Source organism: Ornithodoros turicata, chromosome 5 (assembly GCF_037126465.1).
Source record: "Ornithodoros turicata isolate Travis chromosome 5, ASM3712646v1, whole genome shotgun sequence".
Taxonomy (NCBI): Eukaryota; Metazoa; Arthropoda; class Arachnida; order Ixodida; family Argasidae; genus Ornithodoros; species Ornithodoros turicata.
In genome coordinates this window covers 2,103,300-2,120,964 of record NC_088205.1, presented here as the reverse complement: position 1 = coordinate 2,120,964, position 17,665 = coordinate 2,103,300, and the positions used below count along the sequence as shown (strand labels likewise).

General features: G+C 46.5%; 1 protein-coding gene across 1 annotated transcript in view; it reads right to left on the bottom strand.

The window, feature by feature from the left end:
- The window catches only part of LOC135393791 (cell adhesion molecule Dscam1-like), a 384,001-nt gene that overhangs the window by 57,831 nt on the left and 308,505 nt on the right, over positions 1–17,665 (bottom strand). Inside the window, exons 14-29 of the mRNA XM_064624063.1 lie at positions 16,380–16,499; positions 15,753–15,926; positions 15,478–15,625; positions 15,262–15,410; positions 15,023–15,154; positions 14,775–14,942; positions 14,634–14,704; positions 13,827–14,064; positions 13,638–13,736; positions 9,390–9,578; positions 8,642–8,935; positions 7,786–7,977; positions 7,440–7,708; positions 6,464–6,530; positions 5,714–5,858; positions 3,064–3,191 (exon numbers count right to left, since the gene is read on the bottom strand). Coding sequence (XP_064480133.1) covers positions 3,064–3,191; positions 5,714–5,858; positions 6,464–6,530; positions 7,440–7,708; positions 7,786–7,977; positions 8,642–8,935; positions 9,390–9,578; positions 13,638–13,736; positions 13,827–14,064; positions 14,634–14,704; positions 14,775–14,942; positions 15,023–15,154; positions 15,262–15,410; positions 15,478–15,625; positions 15,753–15,926; positions 16,380–16,499 — 2,583 coding nt within the window. The remainder of the gene's footprint in view (positions 1–3,063; positions 3,192–5,713; positions 5,859–6,463; positions 6,531–7,439; positions 7,709–7,785; positions 7,978–8,641; positions 8,936–9,389; positions 9,579–13,637; positions 13,737–13,826; positions 14,065–14,633; positions 14,705–14,774; positions 14,943–15,022; positions 15,155–15,261; positions 15,411–15,477; positions 15,626–15,752; positions 15,927–16,379; positions 16,500–17,665) is intronic.

The window sequence follows — 17,665 nt, the reverse complement described above, 5'->3', positions numbered from 1 at the left end:
CGCATGATTTGGACCTGGAGCGACTTCACTTTTCCCATGACGTTCCGAACGCAGTTTGAGCTTCCAAATGGCGCTGTCATTTCAGATTGGTGTCAGTAGCCAATACTAAAGTGCTGAGTACTTTGTGACCACAAAGTCGGTCAGTCCGAAGGCGTGGCCCCAAGAAGACCATAGGGGCAGTCACAAGGCACTTGGACTGCCGGACTGGGTCGAACGCAAAAACACAGACGTCACAAACAGAGGACACACGCAATCGCACCCACATGCATACATCCCTCCGTTTTAAAACAAGACCACAATATCGCCAGGGCTTACGAGGCGAAATGCGACCGAGCTTCAGTGTAGCAAATGCATTTGTATTGCCCATCGTGGGATGGTACAAGCGCAATGCCTGCTCGCATCACTTTTCAGAAGCAGTACTGCCCTCGCCCTAAAAATACCACTAAAATGTAGACAGCTTCTGCACTGTCGTTTATTGCTACCTGGAGGATGGGACAAGCCACAATGGTGCATTGTCTTCTTGATACCTTTCTCCGAGCACGGAGAGTTGAGACCGCGAGTTGAGACCGAGAGGTATGTGTCTCAGTCTCTCAGTGCATCAGTGTCCTAAGCAAAATGTAGGGCCATCGCCCAGTTTGGCAGTGTCGCGGAAAGGTCTCGTGTCTCGACGTACACACACCCTTAGACCATTATCCATGGGGCCCCACCATATGATACACCTATGCGTCCCATGAGCCTATGTACCCCATCTATGTGCGCTACGCGCCCATGCGTTCGACGAGCCCATATGCCCCATGAGCATATGTGACCTACAGTGGCGTAGCCACGGGGGGGGCTAGGGGGGGCTCGAGCCCCCCCTACCTGCCACGGACCGACCCACACAAATCGTGCAAATCCGAGAACATAATATGTGGTGTGGGGGGGGGGGGGGGGACCAGTGTGACGATCGCGAAAGTTCTTGCAGTTCATGGCGTCTATCTAAGAAGCACTCTTGAATGGTTTTCAAAGTATGAGCTTTTCAAAATACTTCCACTCTCGTGACACCACCTCATTGGTCATGACAGCCTATACATGTAATCGTACTGTGAACGTCTAAATCAACTATTTTCGTTCCTTTTTTTAATCCTCAGTTTGCAGTGTGCACAAGTATGTGTGTGTTGTCGACACAGGATCAGCGGGGGGGGGGACGCGAGTTTTCGTATCCAGCCCCCCCTACCATGGAGGTCTGGCTACGCCACTGGTGACCTATGAGCCTATGTCTCACATATGGGCTATTGAATGTTCACGCGTGGATGTGTGCACGCTCATTCATTGGAGCGGTACACACTACATGGCTTCCACTCACCTGAGTAGCTTCCAGCTTTACGGCTTTCTTTACAGAGTCGAGAGCAAAGGGTCGGGGATAGAAACAGCGGTAATAACAGCGGTAATGTGCGTTACGGTGTCCGGAAAGTTGCCTGGCCACCCTGATGCATCGTGCGGACGTAAAATGTTGTATCTCGAACTGCTTCTTTACAAGCACCTATTTTGGTGTACCGTGTGTCTTACAGTTCCCTTCAAGACCCTTACAAGGCAAATTATTCTTGTAAAACAATTCATTCTCCGTATATCATAATGTAACAGCATCTGTGAGCACTTTTCTGAAACTTGCCCGGCATGTAACACGTTCCTAGAAAGACACATGGTACCTCGCGACTGGCGCGAGGTACTTGTTAACAAACATTAACAAAATTGTGATTATCGTCCTTCATGGTAACAAGGCAGGTCAGCAGCCGCTGGTGATATGACGACACTGTCCTTCGCAGCGCTAGTGAACACTGTACAGATTGTGCTTCTGAAGGGAAGACCTGTACTTCATCTCTTCGGACAGACAATTTTAGGGTGGGAAAGGAGAGGAAAGGAAAAGAAAGCAATAGTATTAGAGAGATCCAGGGTCATACCAGGAGAGAGAGAGAGAGAGAGAAAAGCAAATATAGAGAAGACAAATCTCATTTCATTAAAAGGACAGTTCAGTAATGCCGGTTCTTTTGCAATCGATCTCAAATCCTGCACGTTCGCCAAAGACAAAGCGAACATAACGACGAAAATTATTGATCGAAGTGGTGGCAAGTATAATCCAAACAGCTCGGTATTCATGCCTTTGTTAGAACTCAGTTGCCCCAGGAACACCCTGGTTTCGTGTGCAACCTCTTTGTTGACTGTTTTTGTTTGCTTATCTCAAGCAATCGATACCACCGGCAGGCTCCACAATATCAGAACGCGGGAGTGATAGCAAAAAAAAAACCCTGCGGCGGTAAGAGAACTGCGTGCGTAACTTCAGATAACTACCTAATGGTCAGAAATTTTATAACAGGAAATCACGTCACCCACATCAATAAAATCCATTAAGCCGGGTCTATCTATCAGAACATGAATTCCATGTTCAACGAAAAGGCACGACAAGCCGCTAAGTGAAGGCCTTATCACGCAATTTCATTCGGCCAGAACAAACAAGTTTTTTACGTTCATAATTCACACCGTGTTACTATGGAATACGCATAGAGTGTTTATGTAAAAAAAATAATCGATTCCTCGTAGATTGTTTAACTGAATAAAACGTTTCTTCGTGGTCACAAACCAAACAAGGACTGAAACACCGCGAGGAATCGAAATGTCGTGCTGTATACGGACGGCTGTGTACGATTCCGTTGGCGTTCCGCTTGAGGTGGAGTTTTGGACATTCTCCAGATTGGCGGTATACCCAGCATACAGCTACCATAAGAGTTTAATTAAAATACGAAAGGAAGGCACGTCAAAAAGTGCTCCAAATAGTCATACGAGGTTGCAAAACACACACACAAGCGAAAATAAACGTTATTTCTTTTCTTCCCCAGAGACGCGAGCTACGTGGAAGTTCTAGGTGTCAGTTACTATACAAGACAACCAGCATTACGACAGCGACATCAGTGTACCGCCTTTTCTCGTACAATGGTACAATGCAGGACCGCACGGATCATATGCCGCATTGATATTGACCATATTGCCAGCCGCCACAAATAGAACCCACTGATAAATATGACTCACCGTTCTCGAAACGTTCCAGGTCTCTGTCGCACTCGGTGTCCGAAATTTCACTGAACTCCGGAACATTTCCTACCGAGGAAGGCATGTGAAATGCACTCAAGTGAATATCCCGCTCAGTCAAACACCACCTGAAAACAACGTAACGCAAAACACGACAGTAAATTGACGAAATACCCACGCGGCTCGTATGACCCGTCTACTGTCTACGAACATCAATAGGTACCCTCTACCCTCTTTGAACGGTCACAGTATCTTACACGAGTGATACCCTGTCATACGGGCAGTCATCAATGATAATTTGAATTGAACATGCGCGCTGCGCCACCAAACGTACAACGAGTCAAGTTTTCAATGTTCCCTGACACCTTGACACGTTGTACGAATGGTGGCGCTTAGCACATGTTCAATGGCAATTGATCTCAATCAATTGATCATTGAAGAATGCCCGAGTGATAGGAGCGTATGAGGTCCGTGTGCCGCCCATAAAGAGACTGTCGCATCCGTTCCAGTCCACTTCGAAACTATAGTGTCATTTTATTCAGCGTGGACCGCTGACTACGGTATCGAAAATTCACCGCGAAATAGTGGCGTAGTTTAGGGCGGAATCACTTCTTCAGAAATCTATGGGCGATTCTCGTTCGCACAAGACACGTGAACGCTCTAAACGATCATCATAACATTGGTACTGCGTGTTCTGTTAGCTTTTCTCTAGTCAATGACATATTTTTTAGAGGACGAGGTTGAACCCTTGATTCTTAATAAATTAAAGTTTGGTGCGTCTCGAACATGTGCTGCCATCTCGTGCTGCCACTGTGCTGCCACTAAAATATTTGCGATTTCGGGCTCAATACAAATCAACTGATAGTCCTGAAATTTTACAAAATGTGTCATTGCCAAGGGTAAAGCAAGGAGAACACGCCAGTACTTCTGTTTTGACGATATTATACGCCGTTTCTGAGCGCTGTGCGAACAAACTCTCTCTATTATCTTGCGAAGAAGTGATTCCCCCTTAACTGCTATTCGATAAAATGCGTGACAAGAGCAGACGCCGGACGTTGATAGTATGCTGGAATTCCCTCTCTGGAAAAACGAAAAAAAAAAAAAAAACGTCACTCTCTAAGAACCAACCCAATAAGCACAATGTACTGAAAGTCGAGTGCAATAGGGGTGGACGGGTAGGTGGAAGACCTTGAACAAACTCTTGAAACCAAGGAACATTGATAAGACAAATACCGTCCACCCCTATTGCACTCGACTTTCAGTGCATTGTGCTGCTTGGGAAAGGAGGCGCAACCTTGAGAAAAGGAATGCCACGACAGTGCGGGCGTCTCACAGAGTTACGGGGCGTCTGGACCGCGCCTTGCTCCCTCCTTCCCTTGGGGGTGACGTCACGTCGCCGGAGTATCTGCGGCTGCATCTGTGAAATTCGTTTGTTTTATATCTAAGCGCTTTTCGGACGAAAAAAAAATTGCCAAGTAGATTGTCGGCCGATGTGAAAGATAGTGTTATCGGTTTCATCGATGGGTTTTCCGGATGCGACCGTCCCTATAAGGGAACGTTACCCCAAGTTATGCCGCATAAATGTGAATGGCGGTTATGTGTATCGATGTGGACCTGCATTCCATGTGTAACAGCAAACAGGGTGGCATACTCGTAAAAAACAGACACGGGGAATACCGAAACTCATCCGGCTCTGACATCATAGACGGCATCTCCGCCAGTGAGGCGGCCGCGGGAGAGGTCACGTGTTTTCGAGAACCAATGGGAACGGCCGAGTCTCTTTCTCCTAGAGACGTTATAGCTCAATGTGGAAGTTTGTTCGAGGGTTTGCGTCTCGCCAACCACGACACGTAGAATAATTGTTCTTTCCTCTGTACTCTGGTGTTTAATATAATGCCTGAATGATCCACTGAGCCTCATTTTTCAAAGAGTCACATCCCCTTTAGTCCAGCGATCTCATTCCCATCTCACATAATGTCCAACATGTAACGGGATGTGTACCGCAACTCCCCCATTTAAATACATCGTGTCACCATGCATCATCTTCAACCACCGGTGGTCATTGCTCGAATTTCGGCGCACCTTGCATCCTGTTTGGGAGCGCACTAGACACGAACACTAGGAATTCCATGTATGCATTTCACACATGCGTTTACACACATAATGCATTACAGCCTTACGTGCAATTTATTTCCTTTATTGCTATCTATCAATGGGGCAGAGATCAGCCTTGAAGGTGGACAATAGGCCAACATCACCGTGACTTATGTGTGCATATGTGTACTTAGGCACTCTTGTTTAGTTTTTCAATATTACAGCCTACAGATTTCTTGCCTCTCACCCCAGTTTAACTCGGTACTGCTATATAGCATCGTTTTTTACTTATGTGCGATATGATTTTCTCTCACATCACTGGAGAATTCACCACTTCCATCAACATGAGAGCATTGCATTCATGTATGTTTGTGAAACTGAATTTAACGGGGAATTTCCGCGCTTCTTAAAGCGAACAAGTGCCTAAGTTGAACAAATGTACATCGCGTAGTGAGTATGTTGAATATACCACAACTGTAACGAACCGTGTGCCTAGCGCATCATTAACAACAACAACATCAGTGTTCTTCAGCATGCCTATAGGCTATACACATACCTGTCTAACCGATCAATTTCGCTGGGATCGGACCACTGGTATGCCGCCAATTGATTGGGGTCAGAGTGGACGAGGCCATACGCAGATGGTCGACCTTTTCCTGCTATTCGTTGATAGTATTGCTCTTTCTTGCCTAATTCTGAAACTGCAGTAACACATTATTAGAGCGATTCATTACGCAGTAGTCCGAAGGACGCGGATAAACTAAGTGCGTTCATTTTCTAAAGCATCTAACTATTTTCCTTCATTGTTGACCCTCTACATAATCCTTTTGTTCTTTCCGTTGACTCTCACATCTTTCTCATCATCGCGTACATGGGTTTTGTAAAGGTAACTGCGAAGTAACAGGTGCAAACTGGACGCATGTGGAGAAATTTACCATTTCTGTTACAAAAAGTCCGATTGCGTCGATGAATAAGAGATATCGGCGCGTTGACGGCACACAAGCGCCAGCACGGTGTAGCTTGCGAAGACCTGAAGGGAGTTATATGGGTGGGTGTTCGAGTACCTCAAACGACACTACGTGTTTTTGTTTGTTTGTTTTTTTCGTCAACCGCAATTGAAAAGACATTAGTGACGTCGCATTCTAGTTACTTTGAGTTCTTCCTTTGGATTTACTATTATAGCACACTCAAGGTGGGTACGAGGCAGCGAAAGAAAAAGCTTATATCGAATGGAGTTCACAGAAGACTTCTTTCGTCATCTAACACTACCATATAATACTACCATATAATAATACTTGCAACTTACCTACGTGATTCTGTAACTTGTCTTTATTCACAACGCATTCCATGTCACCTTTGTACAGATGAGTTTTCTGAAATTTCGAAAAATACCATTTGTTGACAAATCTCAGAAAACGACGACGACGACGACGTAAAGAAAGGATTCGAAGACAAAATATTTTATGATCGCCTAATCTTCAACTTTTTTCGGAACGTTTTAAACGTTGTGTACGCTTGTGCTTCTGCGATTCTTTTTTTTTTTTTTTTGAGTAATGTTTAACCTTGGTTTTGATTATGGGAGTATCTTCTTCTTCGACCGCTACCTCACCTTCTTGGCACGACATGACAGATCGGATGTGGTGAATCGGTTGACTTCCAGTACACCTTTGTTGCATCGAGGAATCCTTCGCAGTGCCCTGAACCGGAGTAGGTCCACTTATCCGCGACGCTAATCGATTGTTTTCTATCGGTGTCTTTCCTACCGATGCGGTAATATCCCTCAGCGAAAAATCAATTGATGACATTGCTATACAGTTACATTCCCTGAATACGTTTTACATCACAAGAGGTGGGGAAGGATATGTTTAATAGAATGAAAAGAAAGAAAAATGGAAATGTCATCCAGGCTAATGAGGTCACAAGAGGGTTAAATTAGCTGCTGCTCCATTTCCAGTGATACACGAATATACGCACCAAAACGAAACATGTACATGGCCGAGATAGAGGGGAAAAAGGTCCTGGTTTGCCCTAAAGCGGTTCAGAATTATAAGCATACTCGTAGCTTCCTATTCGACTTGACTGTCCCGAGGAGCGCTTTATACACTGCAAGCTCGACAGCAAGGACACTTTCGGTCACGTGTACTGTCTGGGGATGATTTCACCAAGACCACACCCTGTCCCTGAATAATAGCAGCTGCGCAAACTGAAGAATGGTATACCTATGGAAACGCGAAAGAGTACTGCCACAAGATTTGGTCTGCAGTAGATTGAATAATACTTACAGCACCCTCGCGGGGATGCTGAGGCACATCATAGGTATGTTCCACCAGGCGAGAAGACCTGTATGGAGAAGACACCGAAGCTGCGGACGCAGCTGACGACAGGACGCGGGAATGTTCCCCGACGCCACGTAGCTCTTCGTCGCACCGCCCAATGTCTGCAACTTTCGAGGAGGCGTACGGTGAAGGGTAGTAGTCTCTATCGTTGGAAGCTTTCTCCAGCTCAGTCATGATTAAGGAGTCAGCCTTTAGGTCCTCACACATTCGCACGCCTGCACGTTGAACATACACCGTTAGTTGAACGAGCCCTATGGATTCTTTGCATTACGCGTAGAATATCAGAAGAGACCTTCGTAGGTTGTCATTCCAGGAGGAGGTGACGACGATGATGTCCTTCTACGGCACAGAAGTACCATGACGGCCACGGATATGGCGATTAGGACGATGATAGAGCAGCAGATAGGCACGATGATGGAAAGGTTACGATAACGATGCACATTTTCGCGCCCGGTCTCCGCCATTTTATCGGGAACCAGAGGACCTATAACAACGAGGATGCTCTGTTTTCATTGTTTATCTGTAGTAATCAGACCTGTACAGTAACTTGAGTAAATTATTTAAGACACGTATCTTAAATATTTTTGCGAGTAACTTGGAATCATGCAACTACTTTCAAATTGCCGTACTTAGTAACCTAACTTAGATGCTTTTTTCAATAACTTCTACTCATATTCCAGGTTACTATAAAGATACTCCTCTGTGCGTGACACGGATGTCGAGCAAATTATTCTTTTTTATCTTGGCAATGCGTTTTCGTGTTGTACATATGCTTTAGCGTCTGAGATATTCGGGACATCCACGTCCGTTTTGGGAAAGGGTAGCATGCAGTGCCTAGGGTTTGGAAGCATGCATGAGGCGATGTGTTGTACTGAAGGGCATGCGGGTAAACCATTGAGGGCCCTATCAGGCAGGATAGAAGACCCGAGCCAAAAGCAGTAGCGAGACCGTGCACATCGGACCAGCACTTTTTATTATTTTTAAGTGTTAAGAGAAGTCAGCCAATATTTGGCTTGCTACTCTTAAAAAAATCGCACACACAGCACTCCTTTGTTTTTTATGAAGATGGTTCATACTAGTAAGTTACTAGTAAGTTCAGCTGTGTGTCAAAGGCACAGATACGTCAACAACGGAATGCTCTAACTTACTGCCAGCATGCGTAAGTGTTCCGACGTTATACTCGACTTTCGTCGAACCGGCGCTGTTGAAGGCCATCACCATGATTGTGTACCAGGTGCCCGGTAGAAGCTCATTGATGACGATGTTGTCTTTATCTGGTAGGATTCGGGAGGAGAATAATGTCCAGTCCGGATCTTCTTTTATTCTGTACTGGACGAAGAAGTGGCTGATTGGGCATCCGGCGTCTTTCCACGAGTTCAGTACAAGCACGAATGACGTAATGTTGGGCATAACGGCGTTCCTCTGGGATGGTGGCTGCGGAACTGCACAAATGCGTCAACCGATTATATCCAATGAGGCGAAGAAAGCCAAACCAAAAGCAAGAGAAGGTATCAATTCTGAGCAGTTTCGTGGAGGGGCTGTATTGCCATACCAGTAGCATGGAGGAAAACAGGAGGAGGTACAACGCTCTTTTGAGTTTACGAACCCTTTGTTAGAGCAAGTATCTCGCGGACCACGCTGTCAAACAATATCTGCAGATAGAGAGGGAAGTGCGTACTGCCGTTTGTTGCACGTTAAATCGACATCTTTCTTTGTGCGAAATCGGAAAGGGATAGGGAAAGAAATAGCGAAAGTAAGCAGAATAAGGAACAGGGTGTGATGGCTTTCAAACGAAACACGCACCATCTGGCCTTAGAGGTTTCTATTACGCGCCGTGCAATACATTAAGGAAGTGATTCTGTACCAGCGTATATGAAACAGGTAGTGAACGCTTACCAGACCCTTCTGTCTTGACTTGAAGCTCTTGCCCTGGATCGCTTCTTCCGTTTTGGTTAAAAGTGAGCACAGAAAAGTGGTATGTGCCTCCACAAACGAGGCCATCGAAAGTATATCCACTCTTATCGGGACCCAATGATATTTCATTCCAATCCACTCCTTCGTGAAGGCGGTATCTCGCAATGTATCCTAAAGAGCACGGAACGCATCAAATGTAAGTTTACAACAGTATTAGAGTTTTCGTCTTCGTAAGTGTGACTTTAGTTGTTATTACATGTTGGAGCACACATGGTGCATGACACACGGTTGGTTGTACATGGTGCGCACGCATTTATATTACACTTTGTAAACGCGTGTACAGTGGGTTGAAAGTGTCACTACGGAATAACCACAAAGTTTTCGAAACCCTACTCAATTTATGCCATTGCAATCGACGTATCCCACGCTGCATTCTCCCAAAATATTATTTCTCTATGTGACGGGGAAGTATCATATACTTATTTTTTTGTTTTGAGAAGTATGACGTCATGAGATGCCCAATCTACCACCGCATCTGGCAACATTGCTACTTCGATGGTCGATTCCCGTCTCCTCACCAAAGCTGCTGGCAGTCTTTCGACGTGGGAACGTGTGGCGGAGACACCCGCTGTTGCTAGGAGACCGACGCCAGAACTGCCGATACGTCACCTACTCTTGGAGAATCCGAAACTATGAAGTTTTGCGTGTTCTTTCATGTTCTTCGTACTGAGTCTTTGAGCGAGGCGGATTTACAACACGAAATGAATATAATACACTAAAATAGGTATTTTTTTAGTCCGTAGTGGCACTTTTATTTCGTTAATAGCGCGCTCAGCGCTTAGCGGTTAGCACCGCGAAACAACTGTAGTTATGAGCGGTGTGCAGACGTAGACAGGTGGAGAGAGGAGAGCAGGAAGGAGAGTGGGACAGGGGGGCTTAGTATGCGTCCTGGGCCGGCTTCAGGAGGAACTGTGCCGACATTCGTCTGGCAAGCCTGCCGGAAAACCGAGGGAAATCCTCAGACAGCACAGTGGGTGCGAGGATTCGAACCTCGTCGTCTCAGTCTCAGCATGGAAAGTGATCATCCTAACCACTATGTCACGGGAGCTGGTAGAGGCACTTTAATGCATCTGCGCACATGTCGAGTCACTTTTCTCTTCGTAACTGATGTACCTACCAATCAAACAAAATTGAATATGAATTGAATTGAATGTATGTAGGGCAAACCAAATGTGAAAAGACTGCCCCGCTCAAACGCCCCCAAGTTGTTTTCTTCACTCGACAGTCTTGCATCGCGAGAAAGCCATCTTTAGGGACACATCGTTTGCTGACATCAGACGACACTTTGCCTTACTTCGTATGTGACGCATTGATTATACAGGTGCTGGTAGGCTTCTCATATCTTTATGCGATATTTTTTCCCTCGACAATTCTCAAAGGCTGCTGGAGTATCTCTACCTTCTGCACGAACACCTCCGTTGCCGTTCGGTCTAAGCGTTGCGTAAAGTGTGCTTAAACTGTTGATGGAAAATGGGATATAATTGCAAAAGAGAGCGAGGAAGAACTCCTTTATTGCGTTTGTCGCACAGGCCTCAGATACGGGCCCGGTCGAATTCTGTTCGAGGAACCAAAAATTGGCTGCACTCTTTGGCGCACTGCCAAACGCGTATGAAATGCGATAGCATTTGGCATTGCAGTAGATGAAGGATTATCACTACATTTTGGATGCGAAAGAAGCATACTTTTGGAAGTTTTTACAGATCGGCAACACTCTATGGAACCGAAACGATGAAGGAAGCTGTCAAATCAAAGACAAGCAGCGTGATGTAAGCCGATTGACTTATCATATTTTCCCAAGCGTTATCGTTGAGAACTTCTGTTCCGCTAAAACTCAGTATTCAGTCCTAAGGCCATGAACCTGAACGCGCCAGTGTACGCGATCACTCGGACGTTTCCTATTCGTCTGTGTGATCTTCAATTCTGGCGATGCAGATAATGGATTTGTGGATACTGCAGTAGGACATGTAGTTCATGTAGCGCGCACTAACATGCATTTGTCGCAAACACACAGTCTATCGTTGTGCCGTTGCGTGTGGTCGGTACATTCACTTCAGCCACGATGTCCAAATTGAACGCCTCCTTCATATAGTCGATAACCAACCCACTGTTGCCGTCCCTGACGTTAAGTCTCAACACACAATGAGCGGCACATCGGTACAGTGCGCCGTTTCTACCTCGGGAAACTTCAGTTGTGTTTTAGGAGTCCACGACAGGAGATTCCAAGTGAGAAAGGGTTTGATGTCATCTCGTCAAACGTTTGGCGAGAGGTAGACAGCGACAATGATGGTTCTTTTTAATTAATTAATTAATTAATAATTGGGTGTTTACGTCGCGAGACAACTGAGATCATGAGCGACGCCACAGCGGTCGGTCTGTGGATTGCTTTTGCCCACCTGAGGGTTCTTTAACGTGCGATGAAAGCTCACCACACGGCACCCCGTATTTAACGTCCCTCGCGGAAGACGGCGTGTCGAAGCAACTTGTACCCTGCCACCAAGTTGCTGGCGTCCTCGGCCGGGTTCGAACCCGCGATCTCGGAATCAGAAGGCGAACACGCTACCGACTGAGCCACCGAGGCCGGTAATGATGGTTCTACGACCATTGATAGTGCTCTCGATTGCGCACATGCCACCCGCTTCTCGCTTCGTTTTGATGGGCAGATGCCATGGAGCGACCGTACCTTTCCCTTGCTTGGCGTAAAACTGCCACACCAGCCGCTCTGCTCTCTTGGCGCATGCGGAACAACATGCAGACGCATCCACCTGTCTCACACGGATTAGCAGTCCACGTTTCCGTCAACCCGAGCACGTACGCCTTGATAAGAACTGCATTATCCTGAACGTCCATTCTGCGTGCCCCTAAATCTGAGCGTTCGCTACGGCCATGCTCAGAGTTACGATCACGCCAGGAGCGCTTGTTTTCGCCATCTTCGACCGACTTGAGAAACTTCGCTCCGCGTCGCGTAACGCTATCCAGCCTCTGGCGCTCGATTCTTCGAAACTCGTCGTGTAGATGCTTGTTTGCGTTGCGCTCGGTGTGATAGAACATCAAGTCTCCGTTAAACATTAGTGACGTACAGGCCCCTGAGGCTAGTCACTCGCGACATGGCAACATATTCGAAGTGTTGCGGTTGTGAATTGCTATAAGCGTACACTATACCTTGTTGTATGTCGCACCATGCAATTTATGAATGGTCATGGCGTTGGCCTAGACGACAGGGAAGTGAACGCGTTTACAGGCGACACCCGCTTCTTTTCTTTCTTTTTTTTTGTGACACCATTGTGGTGACCCTACTCAGGTTGATGGGAACCCTGTCCGGGCTGAGACAGGGGTTGGTGGCACGTAGCGAGGCTGCCTTGATTTCTGCGGCGCGGCCAGTCACAAGCGGTGCAACTAGTTGCAAACCGGAGGCATAGACGGACGGTGCAACCTACTACATCGTTCTTGATGAATTCGAGAGTCCCCGTCGAACAGTTACCGATGCCGTCGTGCACATCCGTTACTGTAACTCCGTTCACGTCACATCGTTTACTGTAACTCCGTCCGTGGTGTGGGACGATATCGAAGACATAACCAAGTCACTAGTGAGTTTCAGCAGGTCGCAAGCGCTCTACGAAAACGATAAAATAGAGGAAGCTGTCAAAACAAAGATCTATAACGTGATGCCAGCCACTTCAAAGAAATAAGAGCTTATCATTTTTTAGTAACCGCTATCCTAAACACCTTCCAATCTTCTAAAGCCCCGCCTGCCGAATCCGTTTCTTATCAACCGAAGCGCGCGGGGAGATTACGCTTCGCGAGAGTGAAATTGTCCCTCTCCACTGACGCTACACTTCCGTGGCCCAGAAGCGCGTTAAAGAAATGCTCTCGCATTTAAATTTGACAGTTTTTCGTTTAATTATAATTTGAACGTGAATCCCAGGACCATTTGTGACTATTGCAGTTAACGATCTCTCGAAGATGTGAGTTGAACATTGAAGCTCGTATGATTAGGCGGATATTCCGACAACGTACAAGGACAACGGCTGTTAGAGAACGTGGTCTTGAGGGGATTGGGTCGTACCCTCTACCGCTACATTGTACCGCACAACACTGCAATAGAAAGGTTACTACCAACACTCCTTTAAAATATCTCTACCTACTTTCGTCAAATGTCTGGGGGGTTCATACCTTCAATGGCTTCAGATGGTTGGCCTTGTGGAGACCATGACAGCTCAATGGAATTGGTAGTACGTGTCACAACATTCACAACTGGCGGCGGTGGAGGGTCTGTGCAAATCAAGTGCGTACACAGGTCGAGTCAGCCGGTCAATTGCGTAAGTGGTAGCACAAGAGGTTCTAAGGAACAGTGCCGCTTACCGTGTTCATACGTTTGCACTCTAATCTCATCCGAAAGAGGTCCAGCCCCCTTCTCGTTGTAAGCTTGGACAACAACAGCGTACGCCGTTGCACGAAGTAAGTTGTCTATTACGCATTTCACGGTGGTATCGGATGACTTAGTGATGGTCTTGAAGACGTACGGATCTGCAGAGCCTTGTACCCTATAGCCTACATAGTACCCTTGGATATCGCCGTACTGTAGGTGTTGAGGAGGCGGCTGCGAGGAAGTGGCAAGCATTTTAGAACGCAAATGTTCCTCGGAGCGCGAGAACGTGTAGAACCGGCTGGTCAAGGCTGCATGTGATGGAAACCCGAGGAAACAACAGCTCATGGACAACTGGACATGGACAGAAGACATAGACAGCAGACATCGGCACTGTTCGCAACGATCGCATCGATCGCCTCTGCCAACATAAATCAAGAGCCCAAACACTATCGGACAATATGCCATTGATTGAAAAAAGCACCTTAGCACTCCTGCCCATAGTTGTCTCTCTGTGCACCTGAATTCTGTTAGCTGCAGGTACACTTCTCGCTTCCTGCGTGAAACTGTGCGAGGTTATTTACTGGTCGTCCAACAATGTCAGCCAGAGTTCGGTGAGAGTGTTCGCGTCTGAGGTTGCCTTCGTCTCGAGGGACTCTCAAGGATAGTGCTGATCTGTGTTGAATAAGCCAACAGCTATAAACGCTGTCCGTGTCCGCCTCTTGTTTCGTCGCGTTCCCATCATTGTCAGTAACTATCCCTATTTATCTTGCAGAAGTACATCTCGAAGCTACGGCTCTTACCCTCCAAGTCACTTCAATTTTCTTCGATCCTATCGCAGCAACCTTGACGTTCTGTGGAGGTGTTGCTGGCACTAATGAAACACAGTGCAAACACAAGGTTACAAAAATCACGAAAGGCACGGAAGTTCTGAGATTAGTTACCTTCCCCTTCAGTTATGACCGTGAGTACGTCACTGGAGGGTCCTACGCCGATGGCGTTCTCGGCGAGTACTCGGAAGTTATACTCGGTGAGCGGATGCAGGTCTTGTACAGTCACTTGGCTTTGGTCTGCTTCGGCAATCATCTCACTCAGGTGCTTCTCCCATGAATCTGAAAGTATCAGCAAGGCGTGTATATGCTTGCTGCAAACTCAAAGCGCGTTCATGAAGACCGATTGATGTCGTACGTACCGACACTCCTCTTGTACTGCACGATGTATTTGACAACGGGCGAGTTTCCATTCATGGGACTCTTCCAGATGATTGTAACAGCCCGACTAACAACGTTGAGAGCTTCTGGTCTTGGAGGCGCATCAGGTCTGTCTGAAAGGGAGGGATGAAGTTAATTTGCCCTGCATGTGCTTCGCACTTATTAGTAGCACAGTCTGTGTTTTTTTTTTAGCCAGTAGGAGCCGGTATCAAATACTTACCTTGTACCGTCAAATGTGTCGTCTGTTCGTCGTGGCCGAATGCATTTGATACTTCACACCGTAATGTACCCGTATCATTCCTTTCAGCAGACAAGATCTCCAATGCAGACCAGGCTGAGTATTCTGCAGAGTGGTCTTTAACCATGTACCTGGAAAACGGAGCGATTATTTTGTGAGGTCTCAGTACACAGACGCCTCGAGAAGGATGAGACGGACCTAGGAGACGAGAATGTTTTTATTGGTTGTCCATCTTTCATCCAGAAGAAATTGAGTGGTTTATCTCCTGTCGCATCACAGCGTAATGTTACCATCTGGCCCCGGCGCGTGACATGAGACAGGAATCGTTGTTTCACTTTGGCAGGTGCTAAAAACAGAGTTCATCATGAAGTAAACACGTTGAATATGAGTTGTGAGCTGCGCTCCAAATGACATTGCAGTTTCGCAGCCTGTACAATCGCAAACTTCCACTGCCTGCCTGAGTCAGCGCTTACCATGGACACTCATTTGGACTACGGTGTAGAGAGGTAGTCCCACACCATTTGATGCCTCACACATGTAACTTCCAGCATCAGAAGTCTCAACTTCCTGAATGACGAGGGAACCGTTCACAAGAGCTTGCATTCTTGAACTGCTGATAATGGTACGAAACTCGGAGCTCGGTGTACCTGAGGGCAGAAAACAACGATAGCTGTTCAGTTGTTCACAGAAAGCTGTTATGTATCCAATGTGTATCCATATACGACTGTGATAGCCAGACTGCTCTCATTAGCAGAGTTCGATACGGTATTAACTGCAGCTTCATTCACGGAATGACCAAGCAAACGAATTTACCAGGAAATGTCGTTTTGAGGTTACTGGTTTCGAAACTGTGACATAGTCTGAAGGCAACACTGAATAGGTTCCATGGGAAACTATTTTTCATTCAGTTATACGGGGACCAATGGCAGTGCAGAATTCGCGCGGAGTTTGTCCCGTTGGTAACGTGTATAGTGGTGTTAACCAGCGAATGACTGTGCACACATGCTGCTAAGCGTAATGTGCGTGTTTGTTGTTTTCATGTTTGTCTAGTGATTGCTCGTTTGTTATGAAGAATGCTTCTGGGAGGGAAACCTTCAAACCTGCCGACTTCTTCCATCGCACCCTGGGTTCCGGAGTTCCATCCGCTTGACAATCAAGGACTACCTTCTCGGAGGTCTTTGCAGTTAGGTCCACAGGCTCGACTCTCCATCGTGGGGGAGCTGCATGTAAAGGCAGTGCAGGTGCTATATTTTTTTGCACAGGTACAGGGTGCTTCACGATTTTTCACTAAGTCCATGTGGCTGTTCTCGATCCAGAACTACACTGCAACTTCCTATTTCCGATATGGTCCTCTCTTGCGCATTTGCGACCTTCGGGGATTCGCTCTACAACTTTGTACTTTAGACCACCGACTCGGTTCTATTAATCAGTTTTAATTTAAATTGAAACGAAATGAATTTTTATTAATTTCGTAAGCTCTATAAGGCTAGCACTGCCTGTTCAACTTATAATGCCTGAGAAGGCCATATCGCAAATAGGCATGTGGAGCGCAAATGTATAGATATGAAAATTTTGGCTGGCCTCTCTTGATGGATCCTGTATACTATAGTTCACATGATAATAAAGATTACGGACGTTCGACGATAGAATAACAAAGCATGGTAGTGTTAACCGTCTTGTGTACTTGTGGAGTTTCACCAGTGAACACACACAGCACGCAGGATTGGAATTCGAACCCGACAAAGTATGTTCAGTTGAAACTCAATGCAAAGTCAGCACAACAAACTTGGAGTCTTGCTTAGTCGCAAGCTTGTCTTGTGAGGAGGAGGAGGAAAAGAAGCAGCATAAGAATGAGAAGCAGAAGTATCCCAGGCAGCACAATGTACTGAAAGTCGAGTACAATAGGGGTGGACGGGTAGGTGGAAGACCTTGAACAGACTTTTGAAACTAAGAAACATTGATAAGACACATACCGTCCACCCCTATTGCACTCGACTTTCAGTACATTGTGCTGCTTGGGATGCGACAGCAAAGGGAAGAACGAATGTGGTTGCAGCGCATGTTTCTAGCTTTGTGTGTGTTCTCTCTCCGATGTCCTTTGTTGTCAACAACTTCGTTTTGCGTTGCGTCTATCAGGGATCATTGTGCCAGGATCGGGCAGAGACGTGTGATAACCAGCAGTACCAACATCGGAACTTGATGCTGCGATGTTCTTATGGCCTCACTGATATCGGGATAGCTGTTGTGCCAGCCGACGCGGTTACCCACCGGTTACCCACGCGGTTACCAACTGTAGATATCTTCCTTGGCATTTACACCGAAAAAGTTTTTACCTCCCAGCTGCCTTGAACCAAAAGTTCTGCGTAATGCAGACAACTTCTTATGT